The following is an 18,180-nucleotide window of genomic DNA, read 5'->3' on the forward strand; positions in this document are numbered from 1 at the left end:
AGAGCCCGGTGAGGGGCGGAGCTCCCGGGTTCCGAGGCTTGGTGGACCCGCGGAGGAGCCCGATAGGGGGCCAGGGGCGGGGCAGTCAGTCAGGGGCGGAGCTCTCAGGCTGGGAGGCCTGGGGGTGGGGCTGGGGAGCTCGGCGGTGGGCCTGGGCCGAGCTGTCCAGGCTAAGGGGGGGTGGGCGGGGGGAGGCTGGAAGGCCGGGGGCGGGGGCGGGGCCTAAAGGCGGGAGGGGTGGGGAAGCTCTAGGCTCCCCCGACGCGAGGGAACGCGGCTGGGTAGGGCGAGGGCAGTCGAGGGCGGGGCGGCGCGGAGGGGGCGGGGCGTGCGGAGGCCCCGACGGCGCCCGCGGTGGGCTGTGAAGCCAGCCCAGTTCCGTGCAGCGAGCGCCCCCCGCGCCCCGCTCCGGCAGTCCCGGCACCCCCGCCCCGCGCCCGCCATGCCCGAGCAGCTCAGCGTCGCCGAGTTCCTGGCCGTCACCGCGGAGGACCTCAGCTCCCCGGCCGGGGCCGCTGCCTTTGCCGCCAAGATGCCCCGGTGCCGGGGGGCGGCACTGGCGCGGGAGGAGGTGAGGGGGCCGAGGCGGGAGGGGTCGGGGGTCCCGGCAGGGCCTCGCTTTGACCTTCACGGGCGTGACCGTGATGGCGCTTACCGCGCCCCAGAAACCTGACCCTTCTCTAGCTCTGTGAGAACCGAGTGCATCTCAAACATCAGCGACCTCACTGTCGAGTCCGGATGGGGGCCCGAGGGACTTTTTGTGCGCCGGGGGGGGGGGGGGGCTTGAGGTCATTTCGATGACAGGCTTCACAGGTCGGGGTCATAACCCCAGTGCTCGTGTTGACCTGCCCCGTCGCATGCATGTTTGTTCAGCGCCTCACTGCATCTGTTTGGGTTTTCGTCTTCGGAGCCCCACGAGTTTGCTCCCCAAGTCACTCCCCTCTTGGAAAACAGGCCTTCCCGCCTCAGTCTGAACTTAACTTCTCCGCAGCTTCAGGGAGGCCCCCTCCCCCTGGCTGCGGGTTCTGAGATTTGGCCGGCGCTTGTGGAATGAATGCGAATGAGAAGGCGCCAGGAGCCGGGGTTCACCTTGGCCAGGCTGTTGGCAAGTTTGTAGTCTCCCCTCCCCTCCCCTTTTCTCTTTGTCTTTCCCAGCAACGCGTCCCAGGCCTTTTCTTTCGCCCTTGCAGGCCGCCCCACCCCATTCCCATCTGCACTGGAGTTCATTCCTAGCCCCCACCCCAACGGACCTGCTGCACGCTTGGGGGGGGGGGGCTCCTCTGCCCGGACTGTTCTAGGGCAGACACCCTGCGGCTTTGGGTCAAGGGAGGATAATGGGGTTGTGCACCTCCCTTTCAGAGGATGTCCCGAATTGGGTGGCATTTTTGACTTTAGCAGGAGCTCTCATCTCCAGCCTTCACCATGAGAGTCTTGAGCGCCCACTATGTGGCAAATAAAAAGCTCAATAGTTCAGAATACCCTGGGCCAGTGTCTTGAGGAGTATCTCTTTCTTCCCCTCTCCCTGGCAGGCTGAACCCCCATCCCAGAGTCTGTGGATCTCTCTGTAGGGGTGTTAGAGGAGTGTGGGAAGAGCATTGACTTTGCGAGAGGCAGAGCTGTGTTCAAATTCTGGCCCTGCAGTTTGCCAGCTGTGTGAGCTTGGGTGTATGACCTGAGCTGTTTGAGCCTCACATTTGGGATCTATAAAATGGGATAATAACGTTTACCTCACAGGGCTATGGTATTATATGAGTCAGTGTGAATAAAGCATGCATCTTTATAAATGGAATGATTATCAGGTTAATTGATGGACCTTTTTAGACAGTAACTGGGTCTCTTTCGTCCTCATTTCTCTCACAGAGCCTAGCCTAGTGCGTTGCACATAGTAGGGTTACAGGCTTTCATTAAAATAAGAAGCAGCCGGGGAACCTGGATGGCTTAGTGGGTTAAAGCCTCTGCCTTCAGCACAGGTCATGATCTCAGGGTCCTGGGATCGAGCCCCACATGGGGCTCTCTGTTCAGCGGGGAGCCTGCTTCCTCCTCTCTCCCTCTGTGCCTACCTACCTCTGGCTACTTGTGATCTCTGTCTGTCAAATAAATAAATAAAATCTTAAAAAAAAAAAAAAGAAGCAGCCAATGACCTTTCGGCCTCTTTCCTCAGGCAGAACCAGTAACTTGAAGTCTCCGCACTGTGAATGTGGATTCTGTGTTTCTGGGAGGTTCACAGGGCAACTGTGGTCCTGATGGGAGAGTGCTGCCAGAGGTTCGTCTTCATGGCTTCTCATTCCTTGACCTGGAAGAGTTCAGTGCATTGTTAGGTCTTTCACAGTTCACCCTCCTTTCTGGGTTGTTCATTAAAATGTTAAATCAGATCAGGAGCCGGAGAAGGGACTGTACTATGAACCTTTCTCCAGGAACAGAAATGCCCATTTATCCTGTGCATCTGGCCTTGCCTGGGTTGGTGTGTGTTAGTACTTGTGTGTGCTGGGGAATGAGCGCGGGTGGGAAGGAGTATGGGGGGGGGCGTCCCTTGGAACGGGTCTGGAGGCTGTCGTAGACTCTGGTCAGGGCTCAGCTTTGCCCCAGTTCAGGCCAGACAAAAATCCAGCCTCGTTTGCCTTTAGGACTTTGGTTCGGTCCGTGTGACGGTTTGTTTTCACAGTAGAAAGCCTGTGGCACCCAAACATAGCTTTCCTCTTCAGTGTTTTAGTGTCCGAAAAGTTAGCATCTGACCTTTGGATTGGACTTTCCTGAGGTTTCCTGTTTGATTTTGCATTCATGTTTATATTTACATGCAGTTTGATGCTGGCATCCGCCTACTCCCCTTCCCCCCAGCTCCCCGCAACCCCGCCCCCGCTCCACCGTACTCCCATTCTGGGCATGTCTAACCCACCCCCTGGCTTGAGGCTCCATTTGGCTGAATTAAAATGCAACAGGTTCTTAAAGCACGCCTTCCAGTCCCCTATGGCTTCCTCGGGATTAACTAGAGACACTGTCCTGGGACTTGCAGGACTCTTTAGGTCCTCTAGGAAGGACCCTTGGCAGGCCACTGAACTAGAATGTCAGCATTGAGCAGCCATTTAAGATAGAGGTCACCTAGGAACTCTCATGTAAGTTGGAAAACTGATGTCCAGAAAGAACAAGAGACTTGTCCGAGCTCCTTCCTCTGGGTAATAGAAGAATTGGCATTGCCACCCAAATATTCTAATCCCTGGTCCTATTCTGTTTCCTTCCAAAGTCCAAATGCCTGTTCTCCCTATGTAACTTCTCTGAACCTCAGTTATTCTACCCTTAAAATGGGTCTAATAATCCTTCCTTGCTTTCCTCTCTAGGTTGTTAAAGCTTTGTTTGTTTTTTTTTAAGATTTTTATTTATGTATTTGACAGAGAGAGAGACAGTGAGAGAGAGAACACGGGGTGGGGTGGGGGAGAAGCAGGCATCCTGCTGAACAGGGTGCCCGATGTGGGGCTCGATCCCAGGACCCTGGATCATGACCTGAGCTGAAGGCAGACGCTTAACGACTGAGCCACCCAGGCATCCTAAAGTTTTTTGTTTTTAATTGTGAAACACTGTACAAATGTGAGGGAATATTAAGACAAATAAATCATTCTGTCAACCACCTCTTTCCTGTTCTGGGCCCCTTTACAGTCATCATCTTACTGGTAATCACAAGAACACAGGTGAAAATGGACCCAAGAAGGTTAAGGCAGTCACCTAGTGTCACATAGTGGCTATGTCTGACTCTTAGTATATTCTTTATCCAGTTCTCCATGCCATCTCTGGGCCAGGCACCAAGGACGTAGAGATGCTGCTCTGGTTTGATGGCTGGTTGGGAGATGTGCCTGCCTTAGGGAGACGAGTAGGAATCCCAGGAGTCTGTCCTGAGTGCCTAGAGAGAAAGAAGTACAGAAGGGTGCCACAAGAGGTCAATGGGGTCAGGGAGAGAGAACAGTGAGGATTGGTGCAGTCATGGAGAGCTTCCTGGAAGAGGTGACTTCCAGATGAGTCTTGAGAAATGGAGGAACTCCATCATTCAGTGGAGAGGGTAAGTGAATGAATTTGGAGACGTGGGAAGAGAGCATATTCAAGGACCAAGTAAACTATTTTGATTGGTGCTAAGAATTCATGCTGTATTGTGCATCTCAAACTACTACTGAGCGTGTATCTCCTGCTAGGTGTTAGATAAAGCAGTCTTCCACAAAAAGGAGATCTTCAAAGGCTTGCGTCTCATATATTTATTTGAAGGTCAATGAACTTTTAATTGCACAAAGGACATGATAATTTTTTATTAAGTTTTAAATTTTAATTCCTAGATAGTTAACATATAGTGGTATAAGGACATAATCATTTATAATTAAAACATATAAAAACATAACAGAAAAGGCAGAAGTCACCTCTGATCATGCTTCACAATTCTAATACTCTCCCTGGAGGTATTTGCTGTGGAAATGTGTGTGTTTCCCAACATATGACCTCAAAGAAAATACATTATCGCAAGGGGGTGGTAATTAGGAGGAATGTTTACCTCGATTAGTATCATGTTCTATATCACATAGTTGACGTTTTATTGGAGTCAGATTTGTCTTGTCCTTTGTGACTTTACTTTTTTTTTTATCTTTTTTTAGAAAGAACTTTGTTGCTAATACTCTTATGACTTCTATATTCTGCTCTATTGTGTGTCTTTATTTGTTTTACAAAAAATAATAAAAATTATGTAATCTTCGAGGTTGTTTGCAAGAAACATAAGCCCTCTCAAGCTGCTGATGTTGAAGGGAAACTTGTTTTAGGGAATTAGAGGTGCCTCAGGGGACTGAAGCGTGGTTAAGTATAGTAGACCGCATCAGGGCCTCACTTGAGGCTGGGAAGTCATCAGGAACAAAGGGAACTGCTTCATCATTCTGGCTGCCCCGCCTCTGCTTCTTTCTGCACATCTGTTCACTTGTCATCACACAGGCCCCAGAAGGTATCACATAGTCGTCTGGGGAAGAAGGTGGCTTCAGCCCCCATATCCCCGTGACCTCACGTGTCTGAAGGTAACCACGCTGGCCTTGTGTCCCACTTCCTGGTTCCTGGTGGAAAGGTTGATGGCCTGGCTCGGCTTCTGGATTGGTTCTAGAAAATGGGGTTTCCACCCCTGGTTTCATGTGGCTACGGAGACCTGTGCTGTGGGAGGGAACACTTCCCAGAGAAGAGGGGCAGAGCTTGGAAAGTCCCCACCCCTCCTATGCACAATTGAGGATCCAGGGAGAGGCACAGTTCTCATCCTGTTTTCTGCCACTTGGCTATCCAGGTGTTAGATGGACCCCAGTTTCAAAAGCTCAGGTTTAGTGGAATTAAAAAGATGGAGAGCTAGGGGCGTCTGGGTGGCTCAGTTGGTTGGGCCACCAGGTCTCGATCTCAGGTTGGATCTTGATCTCAGTGTTGTGAGTTCAGGCCGTGAGTTGGGATCTGTGTTGGGTGTGGAGCCTATTTTAAAAAAAAAAAAAAAAAAGATGGAGAACTAGAGGGTGTAGCATGACTTGGAAGGCCATGACTGCCAATTTGTCACTTGGGCTTTTTGCTGGACACGGGGGACCAGTGAACCCAATCATGTTGTTCAAGGAATGGATGAGGCCAGTTCTGCTAAGGGACACAGCAGCAGCATAGGGCCTTTGGGACTGCTCGGTGCCAGGGCCTGTGTTATGCACTGGGTGGACACATTGCTTATTAAAAGAAATAGAGGCCTAGCTCCATTGCGCTTTCAAATCTTCTGGGGAAGACGGCTAGTAAACAGATTAACAAAGTAGGTAATTGCATGTTGTGATGAATGGCATGAAGGCTCATCCTCCTGGTCAAGGCCTTCCTTGGAGCTTGGTCCTGGGCCCTCGTTTCTTTGCGTGCTAGCCCCTCCCCGGACAATCTCATCCACACCCTTAGCTTCAGTCCTCTCTCATCTTTAAGCGACTCACTCACGCATTGGTATATCCAGCCTAGACCCTCATGTTCAACTGCTTGCCTGGCCATTTCACTTAGACATCTCAACGTGTCCAAAACCACACTTGTGACTTCCTACACAGGCTGGCCTTTCCAGGATCCCCTTCTCCAGGAGTGGTACCTCCCTCTCTACTGTCACACCAGCCAGAAACCTTGTACTTCTGCATGCATCCTGCATCATCAAGGGTCACCAGTTCTGTAAACATCTCCGCAGCCTACCCACTTCTCTACATCCCAACCCTGGTCCAGACCACCATCACCTCTCCTCTGGTGCTCCTAACTTGTTTCTCTGCTTTTATTCTAGCCCAGTTCTCCCTAATAGCACTGCATCTCTCCTTTGTGGCACACATCAGAGATATATTTTGTATTTATTTATATAATGATGTTATTAAAATCTGATTTCTCACTAGATTTTGAGTTCCATGAGAATAGAATCTAATCTCACCACTGTACCCCTGGTATTTACCATAACACCATAGTGGGTGCTCAGAAAATATTGGTTGGATCACGAATAAATAAAAGAAGAAAACTAAAAAGGAGCATACTAGAGAATAGTGGTGTGAGGGTGTTCCAGATTGGGAGAACAGCTTAAGCAAAGGCCCTGAGGCAGTAAAGAACCTAAAGCATCTGTGACACTGAAAGGAGGCCAGAGGGACAGCAGCATAGTGATGATGAGATGTTGGAAGACCAAGACCGGATGAGTTTGGGAAAGCAGGCAGGGGCTAGATCACATTCAAGCTTGTAGGCCCTGGTAGCAGGTTTGGATTTTATCTATTTTGTAAGCAAGCAGCATGATCCAGTTTCCGTTCTAGAAAGATCATATCAGCTGCCTTGTGGAGATGAGATCAGAGGGAGCAGGAGAAAACCCAAGGACGCTGTTACAGCCGTTCATGGAAGAGAATGATGGAAGTGTGGCTAGGGTTGTGATTGGTGGAGAGAAGTGGACAGATTCTAGAAGTATTTTGTAAGTAGTAACTAACATCAAGACTTGTTCACAGAATGCATGTAGGGGAGTGGTTAAGAAAGGCTCCCAGATTCCGAAGGAAGAATGCCATTTACCCTTTTCTAAGAAGGAGAAATCTGGGGGAGAAACAGGTTTGGGGGAAAGTCAGGAATCCTGTTTGTACAACCTTATAGGTCTTTGAGATACCCAAGTGGAGAGGTCAAGAAGGCGTTTGGGTATATGAGTTTATTTCGGATATATGAGTCTGGAGATGAAGGGAGTGAGGGAGAGTTGTCAGAGTTGAGATAGCGGGTTTTGAACTTGTATCTGTATAAGAATCACCTGCTGGCCTTCGCAGAGAGCCTAACTCAGTAGCTGTGTCTTTCTTAGGCCTCTTATTGCAAGCGATAGAAATCAACCTGAGCTGCTTCACACAAAAAAGCAGTTCACGGAAAGGGAATATTCAGTAGGTCACACAGTTTCTGGGAAGCTGGAGAGCTGGGGTGAGGTAGCAGCCAGGATCTCAGCCAAAATCACTCCACTGAGCCAGTTTGGCGGGGACACTGCGCTAAATGCCACGGCTCGTTGCTGTCACTGTCCTTGGAGACAGGGCTCCTTCGTGGCTCTTGCTGTCGGCAGGAGAACAGATCTTCTCTCTCTGCTCCCGACTCGGAGTCTGCAGCGAGTGCCTGCTCCGGCGAGCCCAGCTCACACCTGGACCCTAGCTGCAAGGGAGTCCGGAGCAGCAAGAATTTGGACTTCGTAGCTTTTGCCAGAGGCAAGCTCTGCCAGGACTTGCACTGCAAGTAGTTTCGTAGATGAAAGAAGGAGACTCACAAGCTGACCGGTGAAAAGTGGCAAAGTGTCCCTGGCCGGCTTGCTGGCGGGCAGGAGGGTGTCTGAGAATCTGCATTTTGATCAGTGTCCCAGGAGATGCTCTTGCAGGCGGTCCTTGCATGGACCATGTGGGCTTACATCGCATTAGCTGGTGTTTAAAGCTGAGGGAATGGATGAGATCCCCCAGGGAGAGGAAGGAAGAGGAACCTGGATCCAAGCTCTGGGGAGTTCCCGGGCCAAGAGGTTGGGAAGGAAAGAGTAGCTAATGAAGGAGGTTGAGAAGGAGCTGCCAGTGGGGAAGGAGGAAACTCAAGAGGGTGCGGAGCCCCAGAAAACTGGAGAGGAATGTTCCGAGGAAGGAGCCATGCTCAGCTCAGTGAGATGCTGCCTAGATGTCCAGAGGCAAAATAAGAAAACGGCAGACACAACGCCTGAGCATGGCAACATAGAAGTCGATGAACAGGTTAGGAGCCGGGCCAGTGCTGGCTTCCCCTCTGTACTGGCCTGGACTCATTCAGGGAATGGGCTGATGAGAAGTTCTCCTGAGATGGGGAGCTGAGATGGGATGATGGCTGGGGACCTGCGCCAAGAGGGTTTTCCAGGATGGGCTTAGACGGTAGTCCCGCCTGAACCCATCCTCTTCCCATACCTACCTCTGGATAAGAGCAGAGGGTCTTGCTGGAGTGTCCGCCTCGGGCCAGTCTTGTAGAGTCTCCTCCTCCTCTAAATTTCCGTCTTCATTGTTCACTTCCTTGCCTCATGTTCAGCTGTTTCGGGCCACCGAGATGACACAAGCAGGTTTGAGGACAGAAACTGGAACTGCAGGGCATGGCAGAAGGAAAATGCTTTCCCTGAAGGCCGTTTGGTAGTCTAGTCCTTAGACAGATGTTGTTGCTAGAAGATCCTTTTCTTTTTTTTTTTTTTTCCCAAGATTTTTATTTATTTGAGAGAGAGAGGGAGTGAACAGGGGGAGGACAGAGGGAGAGGGAATCTCAAGCAGACTCCCCACTGAGCATGGAACCCAACTCGGGGCTTGATCTCATGACCCTGAGATCATGCCCTGAGCTGAAACCAAGAGCCAGACGCTCAACCAACTGAACCACCTAGGCACGCTGCTGGAAGATTCTTTCAGTAGGCCTAGTGCCTGGGTCCAGAGCACATGAGGCATTGAGGCCTGTGGAGGAATAGTGAGTTCCCCAGGCTCCGGGGCAGAGCCCTGGGAACCCTCTGTCCTGGGAACATTGTAGGGACTGGGCCTCACTGGGGTCAGAGTGGGCCTCACCGTGGAGCATACTGGAGGCTGACCTGGGAACAGCTGCTAAAGGTTCGCCAACTCAGACGGCTTTTGACCTTGACTGAGCTTTTAAGAACTTCAGTTGCCGTGGGCTCTACCCGGACCCACTTTATGAGAATCTCCCAGGGGTGAAGCCTGGTCAAGTGAGGAGTTCAGAAGTTCCCCAGGCGACTGATGAGCAGTGGGGGTGAAGATGATTGTGGTAAGCCCTGGCATGCCTCTGTAAGGTTGGGAAGGTAGGTTCTGGTGGCACAGAGACCATAGGACAAGGCCCTGTCTGGAAAGGAGAAGGACTTAGGCCCATGGAAAGCTGATCGACAACCCACAGCATACAGGAATGAGACTGAGCTCTATCAGAGAGTCCAGGGACTGACGTCAGACAAACCTGGGTTTGAATTCCCTTTGGCTGTGTGACCTCAGGCAGATGACTTCACCTTTCCGAATCTCAGTTTCCCCATCTGTAAATCATGGCCAATGATAACACAGTCATGGGGTTGTTCAAGGGGATTACAGATAAAGCATCTAGCATATCCCTCGCACATGACAGATGCTTAACTTTTTTTTAAAATATTTTATTTATTTATTTGACAGAGAGAGAGAGATCACAAGTAGGCAGAGAGGTAGGCAGAGAGAGAGGGGGAAGCAGTCTCCCCACTGAGCAGAGAGCCCAATATGGAGCTCGATCCCAGGACCCTGAGATCATGACCTGAGCCAAAGGCAGAGGCTTAACCCACGGAGCCACCCAGGTGCCCTGATACTTAACTTTTTTAAAAGTCCCTTTTACTGAAAGCACAATTACCCCCTGCACATAGGATAGCTAAAGAGATCAGGAGCCACACAGGGAAAATGAGATCATTGCAACAGAGTTTATGAGTGAGCGCTAAAATTGTCTGGGACGTCCTAGCACCGGAGCCAAAAGAGGACTCTTGTGTCCCTCCGGGTGTCCAGGAGTAAAGAGCCCAGCCCAGTCCTGGACAAGGCAGGTTCTTCCCTCAGCTCTGCCCTTTGCTGCCTCTCAACCGTTCGTTTCTTCAGCAAACATTTACTGAGACTGACTGCATGTCCCCTCCCCTGGGTTGCTTTTAGGAGGATTTGATAAAATTCACCATTTTAACCATTTTAAAGCATGCTGGTCAGTGGTCCTTATTCACGGTGCTGTACAAACACCACCTCTTACTTCAGAACATCTCCTCACCTCCAAAAGTAATACCGTGTTCCTTAGAGTCACTCCCCACTGCCCCGCCCCAAGCCCCTGGCCACTCTCTGTCCCTCTGGATTGGCCTGCTCCGAATATTTCATATCAGTGGAATCCTCCAATATGTGACCTTTTGGGTCCAGCTTCTTCTAGTTAGTGTCATGTTTGCATGGTTCTCCCATGTCATCTGGGTTGCTTTAAAAGCAGTAAAAATAGGAACAGCAAACACAGCAAGCAGTGCTGTGCGCACTTCCTGAATCCAATCCCTGTAATCCCCATAAGGAGGCGAAGGCACAGAGAGATGAGCAGCTCAGTAAACACGATCACCAGAAAACATCCAGGATGCCCGTGTGATATCTGGGATATACTTATCCTAAAAAATTATTCATTGATGATCTGAAATTCTTATGTAACTGCATGTCCTGTGTTTATGTTTGCAAAATCTGGCAACTCTACTAGTGTAAGTGGTGAAGCCAGGGTTTGGACTTGGCAGTTCAAAGCCCTTGGGAGGGCCTGACCTCTCACCCCATGGGTCATGCCTGACATGATTTAGCAGGTCTCAAGTGAGGTTTTGGTACGCTCGCTTTTTGAAGTGCTCCAGGTGATTCCCCTGGCAGCCTGGGGGCGCGGGGCCGAGTTCGCTGGGCAGGAGAGCTAGGCTGCTGCCCTCCCTGTATGCAGGGCGCTGGGCTATGGGCTGAAAGGCCTGACTGCATTCAGTCCTATGAGATAGATGCTGTTATTATCCCATTTGACAGATGGGGAAATGGAGGCACTGAGAAACTAAGTCACCCGCTCCAGGTCACCTGACTAAGACTATCGGAAAGAGAATTTGGACCTCAGAACAGTGTGATGTGAAAGATGGAGTCCTGAGCTCCTGCTGCTTTTTCTGTGTTCCCACAGGGCCTTGCGAACATTCATCCATTCATTCACAAACGTTTGTGGCTACTCATGTGGCCCTGTGCTGGGGGCTGTGAACGCAAAGGCAAATGAGGCAGTCTTTAGCCCCAGAGGGAAGTCAGACGTGTGGTACATAAGGGCCATGAATGCCCGGATAAAAGGCATAAAGGCAGGAGGGATGGGTTCTGGAGGGGTAAGTTCTGTTGAGGCAGGGAGGAAGTAACCTAAGCAGAGTCTGGGAAGACTAAGCGTCTAGGGTGGAACGGGGGAGGGCCTGTCCAGGCAGCGGGGAGAGCGTGAGCAAAGGCTTGGTGGCTGGCAACAGCTTGGCGTGTTGAGGAAATTGCAGAGCTGGGTAGGACTGACATTTATGGGATCCGTGATGGATATCCCATTGGGTGCAGGGAAGGGACTCATCCAGGCCAATAAGGGAGCCAGAGAATGGGAGGCGGGGGGCTCTTGGCTCCTCTATTCAGGGAGGGCAGGCCAGGCTGTCTGCAGAGCTGGGTGGAATTCAGGGCTTGGGGCCAGGATTCAGACAGGAATCCAAGGCAATCGGTCCGGCAGAGTTCTCGCTCTCTTAGCTCATCACTGCCTAGCAGTCTCCCGAGAAAAATCCCAGCCAGGAAACTTGGGGTTTACAGAGGGCTCAGCTTACATTGAGGGTGCGGCTCCCTTCCTGCAACCCCTCTTCCTCCCTGCTTCCCACCACCCTGCAAGGGGCAGCTGGCGAGGCCTAGCAGCTTCCCTGGCCGGGGAGACAGATGCAGGGGCCCAAGCGAGGGGGCCCCCGGCCAGTCACGGGCTCCAGCCGCGCAGGAAGGAAAACAGCGAGAGGCTGAGGGACCCTGAAATAATAAATGTGAGAGCTGGCAGGAGCCTTCCGCATCCCGTCCAGCCCCTTCGTTCCAGACTCCAGATGGGAGCTGAGGAGTCAGTCTGGGAGGGAAGGAGATTGCTCGAGGTCACAGCAGGGGCGGGGGTAGAGCTGGGCCCCTGGTCCTGGCTCCCAGGCTCTGCAGTTTAGTTAGGACAGAGGCTACAGGCAGGCAAGGAGAGACGAGCTGGAAAGAGCCCTGCCCTGCTCCCTGGCACCTCCTTCTGACTCCCCCAGCCTGGACTCTTGGGTTCTGGGGGGTGGGGGCTTTGCCCACCCAGAAAACCAGTTGGAGATGTGCTCTCGCTGGTGCCTGAGGTTCCAGCAGCCTTGCAGGATATGATTAACAGGACTCGGAGTCCCAGAGCATCCCCTAGAAGGGGAGTTAGCACTCATGTCCATCAACTCTAAGGTGTACAGATGGGGAAACTGAGGCACAGAAGGACGGCATGTGCTCAGGGAGACCCAGAGGGGCTAGTGGCTGAGGCAGGCCTAAAATTCAGTCTCTTTCCCTTCCTTCAGAATGTCACTGCATTACCTCTCCAGGTGCCTGACATCCACCATTAGAAAAAATATGGTCTCATTAAATGTTCACAGTCGTGCTGACAGAGGTGACAGGCTCAGCCAGGTGGGATCTCGATTATGGGTTGCTATAGCGTGATAATGCGAGAAGGCTCTGGAAACTACGGGCTCTACCCTTCCTGGAGCTGCCTGTGGCACCTGAGCCGGTTGCCTCATCTATCCCAGCCTCCGTTTCCTCATCTGTAAAATGGGAAGGATAATAAATACCTCGCAGGGCCGCTGGGAAGAACAAATGAGGGAAGCATCAAGTGTCTGGCCCAAAGCCGTCCCTCAGTGGGAAGGGGGGTGGTTGGAGTCACGTTAGTAAGTAGACTCATTCTGGGACTTTGGAGTCTGAGTCCTTCCTGTCGTGTGTGATCAGTTTTGAGTTGGGCCAGGCTGTGTTCGCCATCACCCTGTCATGCCTGGGGGATGCATCTGCACCCCTTTTTCCCTCTCGGACATGGGTCTGCAGCCAAGCCCTGGAGCTGATCCTTCTACCATCGGAATTTACCACGTCACTCCTCTCTTGTCCAGAGCCCTGTGGGTGCTCCCCATCACCTGTGGGGTAAAACCTAGGGGTTTGGTTAAAAGAGCCTAACACCCTGGGTCTAAGTCTAAGTTCCCCCACCTACCAGTTGTATGAGCCTGGGCAAATGCCAAAACTTCCCTGGGCCTCAGTTTCCTCATCTGTAAAACCTTCCAGGGTCACTGACAGGATTCCATGAAATGGGACAAAGCATGTCACCTGGGGTAGAGTCCAACTCTTGACCCTGGGGGTGTGAGTTAGAGCCCCACTTTGGGGGTAGAGATGACTTAATAAATAAAAGTTAAAAAAAAATTATGTCACATGCTCGCTGCACAGCCTGGCATACAGTAGTGCTAGAAGCATCTGCTCAGCTCTCACTGTGACCCTGGTCTCCCAGGGGGTCATTCTGGGTCCTCTCGGTCCTGAGGCCTCACTGTTTGCCGCCCCGCCCCTGGCGACGTGCTGCTCCAGGAAGCTCCTGGCTGGTCCCCAGATGTGGGAAGCGTTCCTACCCAGGGACTCTGCCAGGCACCTCTCCTCTCTTAAAGTCGTCTTCCGCCGTCTCACTTTGCTCCACTAATGTCTCCTTGTTTTTTAGGGCCCTGGAGAAGCATCACTTCATCTCAGCGTGGGGTGGGTACCTCTTTGTCTGTGTCCCCACACAGGCTTCTCTCTTGCTCTGGGCTCCCCAAGGGCCTCCGTAGCTATCTCCCACACCGGGCACCATGAGGGCAGGACCCAAGCAGACATCCCTCTCTCCCCAGCACCTGTGCAGGGGTTTAGGGACAGCTCGATGCTCAGTATGTGTGAATGAGCTCCTACTCTGTGCCAGTGACTCGTTAGAGACCTTACCCCAGCTCCTCCCTCTGTCTCACTGGGTGGAAAGGGGCAGGTTTGCAAATCTGAACTTCCCCAGGACACACACCACTGAGGGTGTGGAGTTGAGCTCGGATTGCCCTGGAGGTGGGATGCTGGAAATACTTCTCAGTCCCACCCTTTCCCTTCCTTGCTGGCCACCCACGAAGGGCCCAGTGGGGCTCCCTGCCGGGCTCTGGATCTGGTGGTTAGACAGGTGGACGAGGAAAAGCAAACTTTAGAGCCTCACATGAGCAGGACAGCTCACATTTGCATGGGCCACAAACTTCCCTGGTCTAACAGGATTTAATTCTCAGTGGGGGGGTGACTGGAGCATCGGTGACTGTCATTCCCATTTTGCAGGTAGAGAGCCAATGGCTGAGAGATCCTTGCTTAGGGTCTCTAAGCTAGTGAGAAATTGGGTCTGGAATAGACCTGACTCCACATCCTGTGCTCTTTCCACCACGTGCCCTTTTGTAATCAGGCTGCAGAGCATGGAACCTACCTCTAGCCAGCAGATCAGCCTTTACCCCTTCCTGCCTGATCCCTTGCCCTCCATTAGCCCTGCGTCCTAGGCCCCTGGCTCCCTCAGGCCAGTTTCTCCAAACCCACTCTTCCATCCCGTTCCCCTTGTGGAAAGCCGTGCCCAGACAGCTATCCACTGAAAAGAATCAGTTCGACGTACTAAGGTGTCAAGGGCTCGTTGCAGTAACTTAGCGCAGTGGTTCCCTACCTTTCTGAATATATGAATCTCTTGTCAAGGAGCCTGGTTGGCTCAGTCAGTTGAGCATCCAGCTCTTGACCTCAGGGTTGTGAGTTCAGGCCCCGTATTGGGCTCCACACCAAAAATGAAGGAAGGGAGGGAGAGGGGCAGGGAGGAAAGAAGGAAGGGCCCCTTGTCTTCTTTTATTAACTATACTGTAGAAATTTTCAAACATACCCAGAAGTAGACTAACCCAACTATTATTATTTCCTCAATCTTATTTTTCATCGACGAGCCCTCACTTTTTCCTGAATTTGTAGAGATTCTGGAATGGTCACAGGGACAGAACAAAATGATGCACAACCCCCATTTACACGTGACCCAGTCCTGCCCTGACCACACCTCCACCTGCTTCCCTGACCCTCATCTTATTTTGAAGCAAATGCCAAAGTTTTGCTTAAATTCCAAAAAATGTTCTAAAAAACAAAGGAAGGTCCGTGCATTGCCTTTTGTCGGTGTGTGTTTTGCACCTCTTAAATGATTTCTCCTCCATTGTTTTTGGTTTCGTTTTTTTTGCAATCCCCTTGTTAAGGAGATCGGTGGCTTTTTCTGTAGTTTCACACGGTCTGTGCTCACTGCTGCATTCCCCAGGCGTGGCTGCATGAGTTTCTCCATCTGCATTTCCCGTACATTAGTAGTTGGATGTAGAAATGAGAAGCCCTGGGGATTTTTTTGTGTGGGGTTGTTTTTCTGTTTTTTGTTATTGCATTTTATATATCACTTCATTAATTTTTTTTAAAAAATCACTCTTTTTAGTTATTTATCATCTATTTATTTATTTATTTATTTATTTGACAGAGAGAGAGAGAGAGAAAGACAATAAGAGGGAACGCAAGGCTGGGGAGAAAAAGAGGGAGAAGCAGGCTTCCCGCCGAGCAGGGAGCCTGATGCGGGACTCTATCCCAGGACTCTGGGATCATCACCTGAGCCGAAGGCAGATGCTTAACCGACTAAGCCCCCCAGGCGCCCCTCATTAAATGTTTTTTTCTTTTTTAAGATATTTATTTATTTGTTGGACAGACAGAGATCACAAGTAGGCAGAGAGACAGGCAAAGAGAGAGGAGGAAGCAGGCTTCCTGCTGAGCAGAGAACCCAATGTGGGGCTCGATCCCAGGACCCTGGGATCGTGACCTGAGCCGAAGGCAGAGACTTTAACCCACTAAGCCACCCAGGCACCCCTCATTAAATGTTTTAAGTGTAACTTGGCTTGCTCTTTAGAATGCAGTATTTTAACTTCCACATATAATATGTAGTATATATAATTTAGTCTTCTTTGTGGATAGGAAAGCTCAAAGGAGCCGGGATTCTGCCCCCTCACAGAGGGACCTCTTTTTTTTTTTTTTTTTTTTTTGAGGGACCTCTTTTTAATGTCAGTTACATTGACCTTCCCATGAAGTCATAATCTTAGCATTGCTTGAGAAATTTGGAAAAGGACAAAAAGTTACCATGAATTCAAGAATGCTTATTTATTTATTTGAGAAAGAGAGAGAGAGAAAGAATGAGAGAGAAAGCATGAGCAGGGAGAGGGAGAAGCAGGCTCCCCAAAGAGCAGGGGGCCTGACATGGGGCTCAGTTCCAGGGCCCCAGGATCATGACCTGAGCTGAAGGCAGACGCTTAATTGACCAAGCCACCCAGACGCCCCCCACCACCCATGAATTCAAGAATGCTTTTAAAGACTTTTGTGTCTTATTGATCATAACAGCTGTGTACAGATTTGGAATGTGGTCATGCTAACCTGGGAGACTTTTTTAAATTGGTCTCTGGTGCTTCCTGTAGGTGCAGCTTGGTGGGGCCCAGGTAGGAACTGTGTGGATGTCCAGGGTCTGGGGTTCACAGACTAGAAATGAACTAGAAATGGCATCTCCCAGTTTGGGTCCATGCATCTCTGCTACTTTGTGGCTGTGTGAGCTCAGGTAACTCCCTTCACCTCTCTGAGCCTCACTGACTCTTCGGCCAGATTGGAACAAAAGCATCAACTGCCTTGTTGGGATGCTCTCAGGATGGATGTGAAGCTGCTTTAGGAACTGTAAAGCCCTATAAAAGTGTTGGTTTATATTCTTTCCTCAGTTTGTATTTCCTATGAGACTTGGGGCAGGAAGCTCATCCAGCCCTTTTGCTCTGCGGTCTGTAGGATGAGGAGGTAATGTTAGATTATCGCTACTATTCTGTGATTTAGTCCTTTGGGAGACAACATCATGGTCCAAAGCAAAGATGGAAAATGGTTTTCATCTCCTGTGCCAACTCTGGTTTAATTGGTAGAAGCTACCTGAAGAGTAGTCCTAGCAGAATGATGAACCAAATCCAGGGTCAATGGGAAAAATCCTGAGATGGATTAAGGAGGCTACAAAAGTGATGCCTCTGTGCCCTATTATAGTAGTCCAAAGGAGTGTATGTCTAATGGTGAAATTTAATCAGCAGCTCCCAAGGCCTTAGCTTTTGCTGCTCTGCTCCCTCCGCTGAGTCACCATGGTTACCACAGCTGGCACTGGGAAATCACAGGAATGAAGAATGGGTCCTATTGATGAGTCTTAACCCAGGAGGGGGGCATGCAAAAGCCCCTTCCAAGCAGGCCAGCTGGGCATGGCCCTAGTGCCCATCTATATAGCCTTTGCCTGCAGAGAACACAAATCAGAGCCAGAGCACAGTGTATGTGTGTGTGGGTGGGTGGGGGAGGTATGAGGGGAGAGCACGCCAGGGGAGGGAGGGGCATAAAGGGCAGTGCCACCAGCGGGAATTCAGGCTTTGTCTAGGGCCAGACAGGCAAGGCTGCCCAAAGGACTCCAGCTAGTTTTCCAAGTTTAGGCACGTCTCCCCTGCCTCTGCCCGATGCCTGCCCAGGCTTCCATGTGGAGCCATTGACTCTGAGCTTTGAGAGAACTCTGAATGGCCATCACTACTAAATCCAATTCCAGTTTGAATCGTGCTCTACTACCTGAAGTCCTTGAATACTTCCAAGTACTGGGGAGCTCACTCTCTCGAAGGGTCACTTACTCTTCCTTAGGAACTTCTTCTTCTGAGCTGAAATTTGTTTCTGTCTCCTTAAATTCTACCTCTCAGGCCTGGAAATCCTCCTCTGGTCCAATTTGTACACTCTACGTTCTCTTCAGTAGGCTAGCCTGTGGAGTATTTGTCGTTGGGCACCACTGTCAACCCTGTTGTTTTGGCACAGGTCTCTACCTGCCCTGTCCCTGTTTGAAGGATGGGGAGGGGATGGTAGAGGTGCTTGAGTTGGGGTTCAGATTCAGAGGCAGAGCCATTCCTCAGATCAAAGAAGCCATGTCCCTGAACGTCTGGGGGGCAGCTTGGTGGGAGGGACAGACCATCAGCCCTGGATATGGCCAGACCTGGGTTTCAAGGACAGTTCTGCCACTCTTTGGCATTTATGTTACCTGACCGTCCCTGGACATGCTCCTTACCCCAGCAGCTTCATCTATAAAATGCCAATGGTGATG

General features: G+C 51.0%; 1 protein-coding gene across 6 annotated transcripts in view; it reads left to right on the top strand.

Annotated features, from left to right (window-relative positions):
- Nucleotides 1-223: 223 nt before the first annotated feature.
- The window catches only part of ASAP3 (ArfGAP with SH3 domain, ankyrin repeat and PH domain 3), a 48,071-nt gene continuing 30,114 nt past the window's right edge, over nt 224-18,180 (top strand). For all 6 annotated transcript variants that reach the window (XM_047727021.1, XM_047727022.1, XM_047727023.1 and 3 more), the window contains exon 1: nt 224-571. In XM_047727021.1, coding sequence (XP_047582977.1) covers nt 443-571 — 129 coding nt within the window. In that variant the 5' untranslated portion in view covers nt 224-442. The remainder of the gene's footprint in view (nt 572-18,180) is intronic.

Source organism: Lutra lutra, chromosome 4, assembly GCF_902655055.1.
Source record: "Lutra lutra chromosome 4, mLutLut1.2, whole genome shotgun sequence".
NCBI classification, from domain to species: Eukaryota; Metazoa; Chordata; class Mammalia; order Carnivora; family Mustelidae; genus Lutra; species Lutra lutra.